This window comes from Poecilia latipinna, unplaced genomic scaffold (genome assembly GCF_001443285.1).
Source record: "Poecilia latipinna isolate Pla-1442-1.1 unplaced genomic scaffold, P_latipinna-1.0 Scaffold1913, whole genome shotgun sequence".
Lineage (NCBI taxonomy): Eukaryota > Metazoa > Chordata > Actinopteri > Cyprinodontiformes > Poeciliidae > Poecilia > Poecilia latipinna.
The window spans coordinates 1-18,595 of record NW_015114529.1 but is presented as its reverse complement, the minus strand read 5'-3'; the positions used below and the strand labels follow the sequence as shown (position 1 = coordinate 18,595).

At 39.7% G+C, this 18,595-nt stretch overlaps 1 protein-coding gene and 1 long non-coding RNA gene across 2 annotated transcripts in view; one reads left to right on the top strand and one right to left on the bottom strand.

Moving 5' to 3' along the window:
- The window catches only part of LOC106935134 (mediator of RNA polymerase II transcription subunit 13-like), a gene marked incomplete at its 5' end in the record, with an annotated part of 41,473 nt that extends 36,140 nt beyond the window's left edge, over nt 1-5,333 (bottom strand). Inside the window, one exon of the mRNA XM_015015451.1 lies at nt 5,165-5,333. Coding sequence (XP_014870937.1) covers nt 5,165-5,333 — 169 coding nt within the window. The remainder of the gene's footprint in view (nt 1-5,164) is intronic.
- Nucleotides 5,334-8,362: 3,029 nt separating this feature from the next.
- LOC106935135 (uncharacterized) lies at nt 8,363-16,903 on the top strand. The gene is made up of 4 exons (XR_001421841.1): nt 8,363-8,786; nt 12,219-12,226; nt 15,733-15,736; nt 16,892-16,903. It is a non-coding gene; the product is annotated as an uncharacterized LOC106935135 (long non-coding RNA).
- Nucleotides 16,904-18,595: the final 1,692 nt, after the last annotated feature.

Genomic DNA, 18,595 nt, shown 5'->3' with positions numbered 1-18,595 from the left:
TGAGGCTCAGCTCGCTGCTGCCTCACCGGCTTCACTTCCGATTCTAATCAGAATTGGTTAAGCGACGTAAAAGATAGGTACTTTATAGTACAAACCACAGGGTGAAAATAGCAATTTAAATAATTTTATTATTATATATTATTTTCCATGACGACAGGTGAGGCCTCCCCTGACAGCAAGTCACTGATGTATATACATACACACACAGAGTGCTTTTTTTGTAACCCTAACCACTAATACAAGACAATATAGGGAGCTCGAAATGTCAACTTTAAATACCTTCTCTGTTTTAAAGCAGCACGTAGCAGGAAGTTAATACTGCCAGGTGAAAGCTGGTTGAAAACCAGACTGGAATTTGGTAGCGGTGAACCGATTACGGTTTTCTGTTCTGTCACTGGTCTTTAAAAACCTGCCAGTTCCGATTTTAGCCGATTTTCTTTTTGTCTGAAAAGTTGATTATAAAAATTAAGGAAATTGGGGCTGTGTAAAAATATTAACAATTTACAATTGGAAAAGAAGAGGACAAAGGGTTGGGCGATATGGACTTTAAATTTTACTTTGTGGCAATATAATAATGCATGATGTAAATGAACAAATACTGTTCTTGAAATTTTTTCCCATTTAAAATGGGTTTCGTCAGGACATTTAAAGAAGTGTGATTTCAATCACTAAACTGCCCTCAGTAACTGCATTTAATCATATTTCCAAATTCACTGATATTTAATGATGCTGACATGGGGGAAAAAAAAAATTGATACCAAACCCTTGGTGCAAAAACAGAAGCAGTGAATGGACGTGGAATCCCAAGCTGTTATTGCTCTCTGTGCATTGTACATAAACGCTGTTTAGGACCTAAATCCCAAATCAATTACAGTTTAAACAGAACACACCTAAACCACACAAGCCTCACAATATAACTGCGTGAACTTGAGCTTATCAGTCCCACAAGTCTTTGCACTAACACACATGAAAGCGTCCAGGGTCAAAGCACCGGCCGCCCTCTGCCCAGAACAATCATTTCCTTCGAGCAGAGCGGCTGGTGATGGAAAGCAGAGCCATACGCACCAAACTCCTTTACTCACACCTTCTAACCTTTATGACCACCTTGAGTAATGTCTTTAACGCGCTCTCTGTGACTCTGGCAGCAACTAGGTTGATATTACGGGCAAGCCAAAGTCACATTCATGCTGGTGTGAGGCTTCGAGCCATCACGTCAAATCAGTATAACACACATAGAATTGCAATGTGAACAAATAAACAATCAATCAATCAATCAAATTTTATTTGTATAGCACATTTCAGCAGCAAGGAATTTCAAAGTGCTTTACCTAATTAAAGTGCAAACAGCATGTGACATAGAATAAACAATGTGAAACAATGCTATATTTTTTGCAAATAATAATTAAAAACATCTTTTTTTTTTTAAGATGCCAGTGTCAGCGGTGCATAAACTGGGCACGCAGGTCAAATGACATCTGATTTTTGAAGCAAAAGAGAATCTTCCCCCCGAATCCTCCGCTTACACTGGTTAAGTTTTTGGTTGAGTAGTTCACTGAGTCATCGCCGTTTCCTGTTTGGTATCTGATTTTCATACAACGCATCATCAGTGTGCCGTTTCAAAATGATAAATCTCATTGTAAGTATAAAAGAGAGTAGAAGTACAATTCATCATTGGTGAATTAATTGTTTAGGGCTGAAACGATTAATCGGTTAATTGTGATGAAACAATTATTGAAATAATCGTCAACTAATTTAGTTATCAATGAATCATTAACTGCAGCATAAAGACTCAAAAGATAATTTTGCAAGGGGGAAAAAAAATACTCGGAGTAATAATTAAGCCAAAACTGTACAAAAAAAATATACTTTTTTTTTTTTTTTTTAGATAAAAGCACTTTTCTGTAAATATGTTCTACCAGAAACTCCTCAAGTGGTAGTTTCAGCTTCACACTAAAATAAAGCCAAGTTATTGCATTTTAGGTAATACAATGTTTATTTTCATATTTTAAAAAATGAATTAAATTATTTGCTCATTTGCATATTTCAGAGCATCTCTGATACTGTATGAAAAAGGCTTAAGTGGTTCAATGAAAAATCTGCAGAATGTGCTAAATTCTTAAATCTAATTAATAGACAATAATTATTGAATAATTGATTAGTAAAATAACTGTTAGTCGCAGTCTTAATTTTGTATAATGTATACCTTTTTAAGTCCTGGTCAGTTCCTGCAGAATCTACATATTGACTATAAATCTTAATATAAATTTGTTTGTGAGCAACAAAACGAAACCTTTAACAAAAAACACTGAGATATTCACAAACGTCAAAATCAAACTATTTTATTCTTGTAACTAAGCAAAAAGGACGTTTAAAAAAATGTGTTCTGACACAAAAGTTGAACGCAAAACTGAGCTGCAGTTATGAAAATAATGCCACATCAAAAAATATAATCCAGAAAGTACACCATTTGTCAGTCACTTCTCGTAAGGGCAGGGCAGAATGTAAATTACAGTCATTACACCGTGACGTCTAAATGAGAGGATGCAAGCTGGCCATAGTTTTGACTTCCAGAGCAGGGCTCCAGATGAGTGATGGGAGATCATTAAAGCTGCAAGTTTGTTTTTTTTATAACCACACCACAACCTAATCTAAAGTGACTGTGCAGGCTTTTCTTTCACACTGGCTGAGAGCCATTCAGTAATGAAAATCAGCCTGACAGAAGATTATATGTGCATTATCTTCAGCAACAGCAGCCAAGACGGCTAACGCAGCCATGGTAATATTTTTCGTTCCAATAAAGTGCATTTAGCGTGAGTCTTTCCTTCTTGATATTTTTAGTCATTTTGGGCTTTAAAAGGAGCTGGCCTAACTAGAGACGCCGCTGTTTTCAGCACATCATAACAAGACAGGAGTCTGTGGCCTTAACAGTCCAAAGAGACAATTTTTGCCCTCAGCATAGCTGAATAAAATGGGTTTAGAGCCACAAATTTTTTATGAAAATTTATATTTTACAACAGTTTATTTTGGAAAAAGACATTTTATAATTTTTGAGAGATACCTACTGCAGAACATCTGTTGTAATTTTTTAAAGAGTAATCATTTTTAGCTCTATTTTTAGGTTTTAAAATAAAAGACAAATCTTTTTTCTAAAAGACGATGGCTGCATTTTCTTACATGGAATATTTGCCCTCAGTTTACAGCCTAATAAGAAAAATGGATCCAAATAAAAATGATTGGGAAATTTAGTGCGATTCTGTTGTGGAAATTAAATACAATTACTCCATTAAGAAAAAAAAAACTGAAAAATATTTAAAATACAAAGAAATAGCTCAATCAATTGACCAGAGATCAAAATTGGCCAATTTTTTTTTTTTTTTTTTTTATTGCTTCATCGGCTGTGATCAGTTGGTAAAATACTGAAATAATAATAAAAAAAATACAGATTTTCTTATTTCCCTGATCACCAAATGCTTAAAACTAAAAACACCTACAATTCTTGGCTCATAAAGGCATCAACCAACAGTATATACTTTGATGCCTTCTGTTTGAGTAAACTAAAATATGTTAGATGATCATAAGCTCTGGAGAATAAATGGGCCAGTTTATTCATTGAACACTGCCTCTATTAAAGAACCTGGATCACATCCACCCCCCCACTTTTCATTCAAGCTAGCCTTAGAGCAGTGGTGTCCAAGCGTTTTAGACTGCGGGCGAAAAAAGTTAAAAGCATCATTGTTTCCAATTAAAAATGCAAAATCATTTTATTGCGTTTAATTTTTGTGATTTAAATACACATTATTTTCATAAAACAAAGTAGAAGAAAACAATTAATTATAATTTGTTACGTATCCTGAAAACTGTTTCAGATATTTTTCTTGATAAAAGAAAGGTGTACAGCTTTCAGATTTATTTTAGGTATAATCTTTCATGTTGTGTTGGTTTAGAGAATGTTTTTAGTTTAATCTCAGCAACAAAAACCAGAACTTTCTTCTAAAATCCTCGCTGCATTTAGATAAGTTTAACGACTGTGTGCCAAGGTCTGTAGAGTAAAAAAGTAGCGGAATGTTTGTGCTGTGTGAAAATGCTGTGCTGAACACTTTCCGTTTAAGAACTCATCCTAAAAACAAATTTGTACCAATTCTTCAACTGCGTTAGGGTGCATTTCCATTACTAATGTGCGCAAAACTTTGTTGATATGACAAAAACAACAATTTCGCAATTGCTGTGTTTCCAATCACATCTTGTTTTTGACCACAAGTCATGTGATGCGGAATAAACTAATTTCAATACGACCGAAAAACAAACGCATCCAAGCGCAAAAACGTTTTATTAAAAAAAAAAAAAAAACATGACATTTTTTTCAAAATTAAAAGTGTTTCCATTTAGCTAATTTACTTTCGCAATTCCAATTTGCACAATAATGCGGTCAATGGAAATGCAGCTTGTGAGAATAGCAATCAACACATCAGACTTATGGAAATAAACAGAAATCAGCAATCAAAGCAAAGCCTGATTGGTGCATCTCCAGAAATGGAATGCGACATTTTACACGTTTCTAATTTTTAGAGGAGAATAGATTACCGAGTGCTGAATATATGCAGCCTTCTTCCAGAGGTTAAGTGATCAAATCATTATGTATCAAGTAAACACATGATGAGATTCGTGCTAAACTGAAGCCTAATGTTTTCATTTTATTTAAATGAGTGCCGTTCAATGAAAAGCTTCTCCTCAGACGACTTGGTGTGTCGGTGCAGAGGTCTGGATAAACCCAGGCAAATGTTTCGTTTCCACTGGATACTGTGGTTAGTCTCATCTGACCAACGCCTCGGCTGGCCTCTATACTGAAACGGGGGAAATTCCAAAGCAGTGTTGATGCATTAAATTAAAAACAACACATGCTCTCCGTGCAGAAACGAGTCCTGCTACGTGCAATATTCCAGACTCAACCAGTAAAAGTTTGTCTCATCTGTAGCAAACCGGTGCGTCTAGCCTTCACGCTACAGTGCTCCGCTTTAAGAGTCAAATTAAAGTAACATGAGCAAGAAAACCACAGTGTTCACCCAGTTACTTATTACAGATTTTTTTTTTTTTTGCAAACACTTGAAGAGGAAATGCAGTACCGGTGTTTTAAAAGTAAATCCACAACAACAAAAAGAAGACCGACCTTGAAATGGGCTGGACGCCTGCTGGGCCAGAGCTAGGTGCTCCTCTGTGAGGTGGTAGATGGGCTGGTGCTGGTTGATCTCCACGCTGGTACACACGTTGCTCTCGCCGTGCAGAAAGAAGGTGAAAGCGCAGGACAAGTGCTCACTGTGAGGGAATGGAGGCAAAAAACAGAAAAATTACTGTAACTTTGGGCTGGAAGATAAATCAATTACACACACACACATATATATATATATATATATATATATATATATATATATATATATATATATAAAACCTCTCCACTAAGCAAGGTGAGTGGCATCAACTATATCTGTGTTGTTCAGAATGAGGGCCGCCAGGGCAGCTTAGGAGGAAAGAAATGTACAAAACATTAAAAAAAAAATCTAAAAATGTTATCTAATTTATTTATTTATTTTCATAAAATCTCATCTGCTTTGCTCCTCAAAGCACCCATCTTAGCAAGAACAAAATGCAAAAGTTTTTACGCATTTATGCCAAACAAAATGTAATAAATAAAAAAAATAAATATTGAATAAAAGTGAGGAGGGACATTCTAAAAGTTGATATTTGTTTGCATATTAGCATCGTCTGTGGGCTGGGGGTCCCCGGCCAGTCAAGGCTCTCTGGGGGCCCATGGAAACGTTTGGGAACCCCCTGAACTGACTCACTCACTTTTTGGTTACTTTGTAAAGAACTCCTTAATATTGGTCAAAAAGTACCAGATTATTTCACTAATAACAAGACATTTTCCCCATGTTAGAGGTGAAATAAACCGTCACTGGAATTAGTACTTTTTCATCAATACTAAGGAAATAACAGCTTAAAACAAGCTTATATATCTTGCTTAAAAGCATCTTTAAGTTAGTCTTGTCCTATTTGTAGTGCACCGAGACATTTGCACTAGAAACTGCAAAAGAAAAAAAAAAGTAACTTGTAAGATTTTGTGTTTCTGCAGTGTTCCATGCCTTCCCAAACCGCTTCGGTACTCCATGAATCCGATGTGTTTAGTGGTAATCCTTTCAGTTAATGGTGTGCATGGTTGTGACTTTGACATTTCCCGAGTTGTGCGGAGGCCTATTGCGGGAGTCAATACAGCAATGCTTCACAGGTATTTATGAGCACTGCTGAGAGCGAGTGTGTCTCTGCCTGCTTACTGTGTGGCCCTGTGTGTAAAACAAAGGGGCAAGCCCTGACTAACCCTGGCATTCTAGCCAATAAGCTCAGCAACAAAACACTACCTTACACACACAAACACACACAAACACACACAAGATCTCCTCTGCTTCCAACAACGCCTGCCTGTCCCAGTCTGACCTCAGCAGCAAGGCGAAAGAAAAAAGAAAAAGATAAACCGCTGAGGGAAAGCCAGGACGAACAGCAAGGAAGGAGAGCAGCAGGGTAAAATGCTGAGCATTGTCTGTGGGCTTTCCTCTCTCTGCCGGCACACACCCAAGCAAACACACACAAAATGAGGAGAGAGAGAGAGAAAGAGACTGAGAGAGAGAGGGGAGACAGTGCAAGTGACAAATGAGTGAATAAGAGTGGACGCAGTGAATTTGGAAGTAGATAAAGGAGGGTTGCCTCCCTGTTGATTTGGTTAAGCAAATATGAGTCTTTTACCCCCCCAAACGCTGGTGATCTGACACACCTACTCTGCAGAGGATTAAAGACGAGGAGCGGGAACAGAGAGGGTGGGAGGCGTAGAGGAGGAAGGACGGATTGCCTCTATGACATAATGGCACCTATCAGGTTGGGTGGGGGCGGGGGGGAACAGTCCACATGTCTCAGTTAGCATTAGCTTCCACAACAGTCTACAGGGATGAACGTCTGTGCTCCATTCACCTTACGTTTAAGGTATTTTCCCACCAGAGAGTCTGGTAGACTCGCTTAGCTTGGGGATGGAGGGTTTCCTCCCCTGGTGTATTTAAGCCTGGCGGGCCACCAGGCTTGACTTGCTCCCCCACCACGCTAAGCCTCACACAGTATTATTCCCAAATTATGATGCCTAAGAACACGGACTGGAGTTTGATTAAAGCGGACTAAACGGGGCTCGAGTGACCAAAAAAGGGCCATTTGTCATTTCTCAGTTTTCTCTTAAGACAAATTTTAAATCAAGCAAAGCTGAACTAGTGGTCCTTAAATACCATCAAATCATAGAAAAATGTTCTAAAAAAAAGAAAGAAAAAAAAAAGAAAGCGAATCTAGAAAATTTAGTCTGGAAAAGCATAACATTTTGAAATAAATATGCATTGACCCTGCTGAAAGGAAGACATGCAGTTTTTCCTTCCGTCTGATAATGACGAACCACTTTGTATTGACGAATCACAGAAAAGCCCAACAAATCATGTAGAAATCTGGTTGTGAAGAAGAGACTTGAGGCCTCTTCTTCAGGTCTTAAATCAGTGTTGATTCTTAATTTAAATGTCCCATGTTCTAAATGCAACAGTCTCCATGCAAAGTTTCTGCATTGCTGCAGAAGTACTCAGGCAACAAACAGTCATCAGAAAGAGCATGGGAGTAAGTGTCATAACTTTCCAGCGGTCGTGTTTGCCGGTTAGAGCGCAGGAAGCAACAGTCACTGACGGGTACAGACGAGAAGCTATCTAAACGCTCGGTGCCTCGCTGTGCTCTTTGCTAATGAGAGTGCAGAGGATTGGTGTAATTTGCCAGCCAGGGTGTCAGAACAGTGCTCGACATCAGTGCAGCCATTCTTCTTCGCGTTCGCACTGTAATTATTACACGCATATGCTGACAAGTTCTGTGCTGTGGAGGCTGGCTTGTCATACGCGAAGTGCAGCGCTGAAGATACTTGCAAGGTTCAGCTCACAAATACAGTGCGGTGCCTTTTCGAAGGAGACAAGGGGATTTTGATTAAACAGTACATTTAGATGGCTTAGCGGTGATAATTCACCGGCGAGGTGAGGGACGAGAAGAAGAGCGTTAAACTTGAACACGGGAACGTTTTTTTTTTTACCTGCTTTGTCTGGCTTTGTTCCAAAGTTATGCTGTTTGTTGTGGGGATATTGCATAATACCAAAGAAAGGGATTACAATGAAAAATGTGGGTTAATCCTAGTTAAGGTAGCAACATACAGGTATATTTCCTCATATCCTGCAGCAATCGTTTTCCACCCGTTGCACAGTTATGCGCCAAGTTGTTAGATTTTAATATTCTCTGAAATAAACTTATTAGTTTGTGAAAATGTAAAAACGTGCAGGGGGTGTATGAATACTTATGCAAGACTCTGTACACAACGGGTTAGCATTACTGATGGGTATTATTGGGGTGAAGTTTCTTTATTTTGGGATACGAACACAACACACACAGAGCAGAAGTGTTGGCTGCCACTGTGCATTCCTTAGCAGAATGCTGCGATTTGAAACGGGTAAAGTGAAACGGTGAAGGACACCTTGTGTGAGCTAAACTTGGAATCAGAAATAAAATCTCACGGATAAGTAGTTTTGTGATGTGGTAAAGGATCTTTTTGAGTTATTTTTTATTTTGGATTTATTTATGAAAAGTTCATTTTAATGAGCAACAGGTTCTCATTTTCAAGAGCCACTTGTTACATTAAGGAACAAAAAACAAGTTTAAACAAAACTTTACACTCATTTAGTGTTTGTAGGTTTTTGCCCTCGAGAAAACTGAATGCCAGAGAAAGTGAGGACAAGTCAACACTTTGTCTAAACTCCTGTCTAGGGTTAGGAGTAAAAAAAAAAAAAAAAAGTTAATTTGACTGTATTTTATTGAGTTTAACTGCCCAGTATACATGAAGCAGACTAAAAGCAGGTCACAGGTGAGAGAAGCAGGAACAAACAGCTTCTCCAAGCAGCCGCCTGCAGGAGAACAGAGAGCTAGACAAACAGAGGACAGAAACGCTGGTATGCTGCCAGGTGAGGCTGTGAAAAGACACCTGGGGAATCTGGGCACATGCTGGCGCAAAGAGCAAAGAAGCCTTTTTGTTTGCTAGGTGTGTCATGATGTCTAAGTGGTAAATTACACTGCTTTGACTCCAGTGTGTGCCCAGGTGGGGTGAAGGACGGAGGTGTTGGGGGAATGGGGGGGTAGAAATACAAAGACATTCTTCTGTTTTCTGCTGGACGTATTTCTGTTGTCTCATGTTTTTAGTGTTTGCTGAACGGGTTGTTACTAAAAATGAGAATTTCTTCTCAACTCGAACAAGTTTAAATAAAGGTCAACTAAATCAAACAAGAAATGCGGCTTATCCATATTAGCGGGGGAAAGCGGGCGAGGGGATAGATGGCCTTGAGATTGGTGAGAAAGTGTGCAGAGGGAGTTAAAATGTGTCCGTGTAGTCTGCACACATCAACAAAAACACACAGCATCCTCTGCTCACGTGCAAAGAAAACCTGACACTACACATTCACAAACACGCGCGCATGCACACACACACACAAACACACACACACGCGTACATCTGCACTGTGAGCAGGGAGAGAGGGCTGCCATCTGTGGCTCAGCAGGCAGAAGTACAGCCGACACACACGCCATCATACCAGATTGGAATCAGCTTCTTCACAAACGCAATAGTGCAGATTTTAACCTTAGGAGATTACCACACACACACACAGAGACACACACACATGCACAGGCACACTGACTGGGGTGTTTTAAATATTCTATGGCTTATCTCTGAGAAAACGACTTAAAATATCTGAGTGTTATGTAACAGTTTATTGACTTAAACTGTTCAAGTGTTTTCTGTTTTTTCCTTTTTTCTTCAAATAATCCTGAAAAGCCAGCCTGCCTGAGCTGCATGATACTTGTGTTTTACTAAGTTCGTAGAGGGGTTTATAAGAGAGAAAAGGGTGTGTGTGTGTGTGTGTGTGTGTGTGTTCGTTGGGGGCGGGGGTTCAAATGTCAACAGGTGCCCTGATCTGTGCCGGCCAACTTAATGCGGCAGCAACAGCAGCACCTGACGCAGCTCCTCACTGTCTCCGCTTTCCCTCTTCACAAACACACAAACACGCATTCAGCAAACACCCGGAGTGTGCTGCTGCTTGCTGCCGGGCTCGCACAGAAAAAAAAAAAAAAAAAAAAAAAGATCACACACCACAGCATGTGAGGAACCCACACACTGGCACAACAAGCAGCTGCCAAGTAAGTAAGTGTGTGCGACTGCTGAGAAACACTGATCACACACACACACACAGAGCAACCGGGTCAGGCGTGGATTTTTTTGGGAAACCATAACACGGATTGATGAGTGATTTAACAGCTAGGAGTGTGAAACGTGTGAACTATTGCGCATATCAACCGGGACTGCACAATATATCAAATATTTCATCCTTGGTATTAATATTGCAAAAGACGGTTTGAAATGCAATATTTGTCGGTTATTGTATTAAAAGTGTCAACATAGGGTGAGTGTGTTAACATAGGTGCATTGTAATATTGAAAAAAAAAAACAGAGTGAGTGAGAGAGAGCGTATGTGCATTTATGGCAAACCGATAAGATCATTCGTGATCTTTCTTAGGCTGAAGCCTTTGACTAGTCCCTAATTACACAGATTTTCACTTTAACACCTTAAAACTCTAACAATGTGATGCTTCCTGAAAAACGTCAGCCCCTCCCTACAGGAGCCTAGATGGAGATGCACAGTAAGTAAAAAGTTTAACAAGTTGAAAAATGTTTACCTCATATCAACCCCTACAGCTGAAAATCTTCTAATGACACCCTTACACCACAAGGGGCAGCAGAGCTTCACCACACACTGTTTCGAAGCAGGCCTTGGTTCCCTTATGTTGCAAAATGCCATGAAAAGACAACAAATATACTTATCTATGTGTATTAAATCTGAGCCATCGGTTTTCCGTAATAACAACATGTATTTAAGATACTGTAATCCTTATATATTGTAATGCTTTTTCAATGAACAGACCAAATCAACCTATTACTCTACTACCTAAATAGAAGGCAAATATGTTTTAGGTTAAAAAAAGAAAGAGAAATCAAGCTGTTTTCACCCATCACATTTAATATAATGCTGTTTTAACAAAGCAGTTATTCTCTAAGCAAGCAGTCTGACTAACTAGCTGGTTAATTTCAGCTACTTATCTAGTTAATTAGTTGCTATGCTACTGGTGTTGCTCTGTAGAGCAGAAAAATGAATGTTTTCTGTAAAACAACTAAGTAAATTTGTCCATGTCATCCTTTACATCCAAAGAGACACATTTGACCTCAGCTTAGCTAAATAAAACTTGCACTTAGGCTTTAAGGGGGGGAAAAAATGGTTTTTTTTTATTTAAAGATCTACTATATGACAATTGTTTCCATTTTACTTTTTTTCTATTTTCAGTCTTTAAGAGACAGATTAAAACTACAAAAAAAGGATTTTCATTTTCAATGAGAAGTTCATATCTGTGGAATATTAAGAAAAAAAAGTTAATAAAAAGGCACAGTTTCCAACACATGACGAGAAAAACAAACCTAAAAGATATTTACTGGTACTATCAGTGTCCTTTGTGGAAATTCAGAGCAATTATCCCAACAACCAACTGAAAACTTGTAAAACTTTCATTTGTTATATCCACACTTAAAAACATTAGTTGGTTCTTTGTCAATTTTTCGTCAGCCAAAGTTATGGAAGCTCTTCAGAGCTACAGGCTGCATTATTGATTTTTTTTATTTTTATTTTTTTCAGGCTTTTGTGGAACTAGTGGCCTTCATTTTGCAATATTCAGACAGGAAGTGGGCAGAAAGAGAAGGGAGGAAGACACGCAGCAAAGGTCAAAAGGTCTGCAATCTAACCTCAGGCGGCTAAAAGCGTCTGCGTACAGGGGGCCTGCTGTACCTCCGCACCACCAGACGCTCCTGATTTTCTGTTATTGATAAAGGCAGTCGGACCCTGCAACACGTCTTCATTTTGAATTTCAGTGCTAATACGGCGTTGTGGTGAGACTGCGGCATTTATTCTCATGCTTATCACGCAGTGAGAACCTCACACTGCCTATTCCTAGTGCATGCATGTCATCTACGTTTTAATCAGCTGATGCAAAGAAATCAACAGGAACTTGATCACAACAAGTTCCTCAAGTTTAGGCCACAGGCCTGGTCTGGGACGCCTGATGGCTGTAAAGCTTTTTGTTTTTTTTAATTTTCGGAGCAAAATTCACCTCAACTGAAAGAGTTAGGGAAAGCTTTGCACAAGTTGTGCCAATATTAGCATTACCTATGAAAGCATGTTTCTTTAACCTGTGATCTGTTTGGTTGATGCATTGATGAAATTAAAAATGGTGAAGTAAAATAAAGTTTTATATTGAAAAAAAAAATTGAAAAGGAATGTTTCTTCTGCCACTGCATTATTTTGTATTTGTAGTAATTTTTTTTTCTTTTAAAGGGGCAGTTTTGTGTATTTTTCAGGCACATTGCGTCATTTCATACTACAATCAAGTAAATATGTTAACTTCACTTGTTATAAAAATGGTGTTTATTACTTTGTAATTTAACGCCTCCTAGTTAAATTGCGTCTGTCTCTTTAAAAACTCCTGTTTTTTTCTGAAACTCCACCCTCAGGACACAACATGTCTTCTATGTGAACTCTTTACCAACGTTTTTACCCAGCTTTGCACTGAGAGGCAGCCGGTATAATAAACTCAGCAGATGTGCAGTTCCAAAAGGTTTTTGCTAATCGCTTCTGGCTAGTCTGAAGGAGCTGAGGGGTGGAGGTCCTGGGTATGAGTGATCTGTGAGGCAGAAGTTTGGAAACTGCCTCGAAGGTGGCGCCAGATCGACCCAGGCGTTTTGCACAGCTGAACGGTTGCCACGGGAGATTAAAGGATTTCTCAAACATGCATGAAATAATCAAATCAACACTCCATTTTGATGAGGGAATGACAACACGATACCGCCCCCTTTAAAATGACAGGATTCAGACATAGCTTCATAGTTGATCTGTTTCTTGTCATAATTTTAAAATAAAAAATGTAAATAAGATTTTATGATCATTTACTCAGTACTAGAGTAGCCGTCTCCTCAAATACTTTTTCACTCTTTTTACTTTTACTTGTTGAAAGTGTTACTCTTGCATTGAATACATTTGTAGTTACTCTGCTGATTCTGACCTCTGGCTGGTTTGTCGGTGCGTCTCAGATTTTTAGGTAATTTTCCCCTAATTTTGTTCCACTTCCAGTGTTTCACAACCTTCAATGGTGATGTTTATTATTATTATTATTATTATTATTATTATTATTTCTAGCAAAGAAGCATGATTTCTCTTCTGCACCAAGTCCAAATTATAATCCGAACTTTACTCGTTTGATGTGAAAACTTCACGCTTTTCGCCTCAGGGTCTCCTCTCCTTTGGGAATTCCTTGAGGGTGCTTATCCAGGCACACAGTCTTTGTTGCTCCTGCTTCGGCGCTCAGGTTCTCAGGGATTTCAGAATGTCATCTTCCCTGCAGCGAGATACTGCTTGCTCTTCAAAAAGAAGAAGAAAAAAAAAAAAAAAAAAAAAAACAGGGCCAAACCCTGAAGGTGTGTATCGAGTACGAACGGCTGCAATTAAAACCCAAGCTGTCAGCGGCATGAGCTGACGGACACGGGGGAGGCCGGGACGCCTCTCGTTTTGTCGTCGGAAGTGGGACGTTTTCGGCTCACAAGGGGAGAACGTGATCGGGAGATCCTGAGTAACTTGTCGGAACATTTTGTTCGTTAACCAGATTTTGCGGGGAACTCTCTTCATACTCTCGTCTGCATCTCTCTGCGTCTGTCATGTTCACAGAGAGGATAAAGGAGAATAAAAAAAACAGCCACAAGATCGTTTAATCATTTTCTTTTTTTTTTTTTCCTGTCACTGCCTTTCCTCCCACTTCTCTCTGCTCCGCTCTTCATCTGTTAACTGGCAAATGGCTGGGGCTGCTCTCTGATCTGCTCTCGTCTCTTCCTCTCCTTCCCGTCGCACGCGGCGTTCGCTCGCTCTGATCATCCGCTGAGGCGCTTCCCCTTGTTCTCCTCCCCTCCGTCGCCTCTCAAATGCAAACGCCGGTTTCGTAGCTTGGTGGGAAGACAATGGGATGATCCGGCGACAACACAAAGACAAAGAAAAGCTTGGTGGGCACGTTTGCCTTCAGATGGCATGCTCTGCTAGCAAGATTCAAGAGAGCAGAGGCGCCCTGTGCGGCGGCAAAAGGGAGGACCGGAGAAAGGGAGACAACCAGGGTTGATGAGCTCAATAACTGAACAACTGGATCTAATTAGATCCCCCTTCTTTTTCCTGTAGCTAAAATATTTTGCTTTCTGACAAATTGACAACAGGCCTCTGCAGTGGTGCGCCTTTCTATCTGCATAAAACCACCTTTCTATCTGTCCGTTTTCATGTTTGCCTTCAAACCAATCTGATGTGTTGGAGCAGCAAATATTAGCAAAGCATATCTACTTTACTGCAGGATATCACTTTTATTAACTTTTTGGAAGAAATAGGAGGTGTGTGTATGTGTGTGTGTTTTTTCCGACCTCTGGGTTAGGGTTGTCATTCCGCTTATTGTTGCAAAAGTTTCCTCTGCAATCTATGGTGCAATCTTGAAAAAGTTTTCGGTCCCTTACAATTTTACGCATCGTCACGTTACAAGTACTAACTTTAATATGTATGACTGGATTATGATGTAGTCGGCCAACACAAAGTCATGTTTCACTTTTTTTTTTAAAAACATTTTCACAGTTCAAACTCACAAGAGAGTGAGTGCAATTAAACCTTGTATCTGGTCTATCTTAACTGTACCAATAAACTGCAATCATATAAATCATATCTTCCAGTCTATTAATCTTTGCTGATCCTCTCATTTAACCGAGAGTGAAAATTCCAACCGAGTCTCAAGTCTTCTGCAGCCTCCAGTAGGTTATCTTTCACAATTCAATTGTATTTATGCATTCCCACAGCATGATAAAGCCACCACCATGTTTTACTGGAGATGTGCAGCACTGGCTTTCCACCATGGATGTAGGTGAAAATGTTTTACTTAAATCAAATTCAATTACCATGTATGTTTTGGGTTGTTTTTTTTCCCACTTAACTTCAGATCTGTGCACTAATTGACGTATCGCGTACAGCAATATCCCAATAAAATACGTTGGAAATGATCAGCAGCTGAAAAGGACGCGCTGAATTCAACATGCTGCCTTCGTTTCCCTTTGCTGTATCTGCTTGAAAGAAAGTGGTTTAACGAAAAAAGAAAACTTCAAGAGAACTGCTGCAGTGTTCTGAAAACAGAAATCTGTAAAGACAGTAAAAGTAGCAACAGTTCTCATGAACCTCTGGCTTTCTGTGTCACTTTCAAAGGGTAAAACGAAAGTCGATCCGAGGTGAATGAAACGGTGTCTGAGGAGGAACGGACGGCGGAGCTGCAGCATTCCACAGATGTTTGTCGGGCTTGGCCGGGTAAGGACTAAGAACTGACCTTCCGCTCTGCTCATGTACACTTCCTCAGTCCTCTTCCTCTGAGATAGAAAGTAAAAAATAAGAAGAGACTTCTCCATTTTTTTTTTTTCTATTCTGCCTTGTTTGTAAATATCTGCCACTGGTGTCAGCGTGTCATAGTGATCAGGGGTGTGGAAACATGTTTTGACTGATCATGTGCTGCTGCGGTGACAGGACGTGCTGGCACAGCCACGGATCCTGGCGAGACATTAATAAACGGTGTTTCTGGATTGGACGCTTGCGGTAATAAGACACAGCAGGACCGGCGACAAGACTGCTTTTAGCCGGGATGGAGATGCTGAAGAGGCTCTGGAGGAACGCCGTTATCCAGGCAACACGCCGAGCCAGAGGAATTAAGCAGAGGCTCCACATCGAATGCAAGGTTAGAGATCTTAATCAGTCATCATGTGGATTCCGATTTGTGGTGCTGGGTTTGAATCCTGGTCGCCAACTCAAATGTAAAACTTTTTGAGACCTTTTCGAGGCCATTGTGAATGAAAAGCTGGCAAGCTAGCTAGCAAAAATGTTAGCAGTGACCCGCAGCTGCAATAAAGATGTCTGAGTGTGACTCAACCTTTTGCCTGACAGAAAAGTCCAGTGAGAAAAAATATAAATATAAATGCATAGAACATACAAGTAAATATCCCTGCCAAGACAGAATTTAAGAGCTATGATCAACATATTTAACGCTTTACATTTAAAAATTAATTCAAGACATTTTAAGGCATTTGTTTTAGACGTGAATTTAAGGATCCACGGACATGCTGAAAAACATGCCTGTTGGGTAAGGCTGCACCAATAACATCGTCCACAATGTTATTAATTCTTCTGAGAGCGGTTGACATTTAAATGAGAAACAGATCTTATCCACCAATCTTATCTACAGGGCATCAGCATGCCTAATTTAAGACTTTTAAATGCCACCTTGAATGAACTTTAAGACAAAAAAAATAAATAAAATCTATAAATATAACGGGTGGTTGGGGGAATTTGCTGCATTACAATTAAGCATAGCAGCAACTGTGATCCTGGCTTTGTTCTCATCACGCTGCATGCTCTCCACAGCCTTAACCCCATAGGGCCAGGTTTATAGTCTTAGATAGGTTGGCAGCAGAAGTCAGCCAGCCAGCTGCTGATAAATGTTCACTTATGTGTTTGAGGAAAAAAGCTAGCTAGCTAACAAGAGTATATTAGCAGCCAGTAGCCTGAGCAGCCTCAAGTGACAGAAGACAATGAAGATGTTTGCGTGCAACTCAGACTTTTGCCTGACAGATAAGTCCCCCGAGAAAAACACTACATCAAATAATCCTGCTAAGACCTGTGATTAATGAATTTAAGGGCAACGTAAATATAGAAATTTAAGGCCTTATTTTAGACACGTGAAAGTAAGACTTTAAGGCTGTGCAAGGATGAGTAGACAAGTTATATATACCATCGTAAAGATCTGAAAGTCAGCCACTGTACCCTTTTGCTCTGCCATGAGAGAAGGCTGATTGACTGGCCCGCCAACCAGGACATGTCTGCACATGCGCTGCCAACAATAGTTACCTCACTGATGCCAGGTTAGCAACTTTGTCACAATAATTAGCAACTTTTCAAACAAACAAACAAACAAAAGACAAATCGGTACCAGCATGTCAGGTTTACTAAAAATCTGTGATTGTCAAAAAAAAAAAAAAAAAAAAAAACTGCAACTGGTGTAACCCTACTGTCCTCCAAACTGCCTTGTGACAGGCTAGTGACTTCTCCAGGATTTGCCTTATGACTGAGATGGGCATCTGTGGCCCTCAAACTGAGTTTGTGCGGCCCCCTACTATTAAGAACATAATTTTCTTACAGTGGAAAATGTTAAATACAACAGAAAGTATTCATGTTCTTATAATCAAGCTTTTATAATGAGCAGAACCACATTGATCCGGAGACTTTTACTGAAAAGTCTACTTTGATTTGTCGACTCAAATCAGCTTTTATTGAATTTATTGAAGTGTTTTGAACAAAAGTGATCCAAATCCTGTTTCTACAGCTGAGAATAAACTTGTTCAAATGAGCCCAAAAGTGTTTGAAAAGTAGATGGCTTTCTTTTCCCACAGCAAACATGCAAAATCCTTTTTATGTTTGGGATCTGCAAAGAACAACACCCTTCTAACAAAAATCTAAACAAAAAAAAGAGAAAAAATAAATAAATCGGACCGTTTTATTTGCTCCCAATAAAACACAGAGACAAAAAAGTTCACAAGGTCTGAATACTTTTGCACAGCACTACAGCAGCATTAAAGAACCAAAGCACAACCAGAAGGGGGAAAACAAGGTGAGCGTAGGTAAGCAGCAGAGAATCGGATGATATCACCTTTCCTCCTGTCTAGCCACCTGACCGCTGGGAAACAACAGCTCAGTCTGCTGCCACAGAGACACCAAAACACACAGCAGCTACCGCTCAAGCCTACGCTCCAACACGGAGGAAATGCTCGGCTGGAACTCTGAAGCCCAGCACTTTCCCTACATGTAGAACTCTATTACTTTGAATTGATCTCCTTCTCCCACAGATGGAAAAACAGGCCAAGCAACTTTATAAATGTCAGATTAGACTTGGGAGGGAGAGAGAAATAGGAACAGATAGAACGACATGTTCATGAAATAATAAATAAATTAATTAAAGGAGAGAAAAAAATAAAGACGGATGAGGAATCCGATCCAGAGTGAGCGGATCATAACCACACAGAGCTACAGCTGGAGCAGAATAGAGATGATTCTGACACAACCCTGACGGCAGGTCAGGTTCCAGCCACACAAAGTGACACGCCGGGGGTGTATCTGAAGCCCCTGCTGTCAGTCACGACGTTCCCGACTCAGAGAAACATCTTCCTTCTCTAAAGACGAATCCGTTCTGCAACCAAATCACAATTCTGACGGAGCAGCATCTGAAAGAATGGGAATATCGCCCTGGTAATGAACGCATCGGTACTAGGGCTGAAACGATTAATCGGATTAGT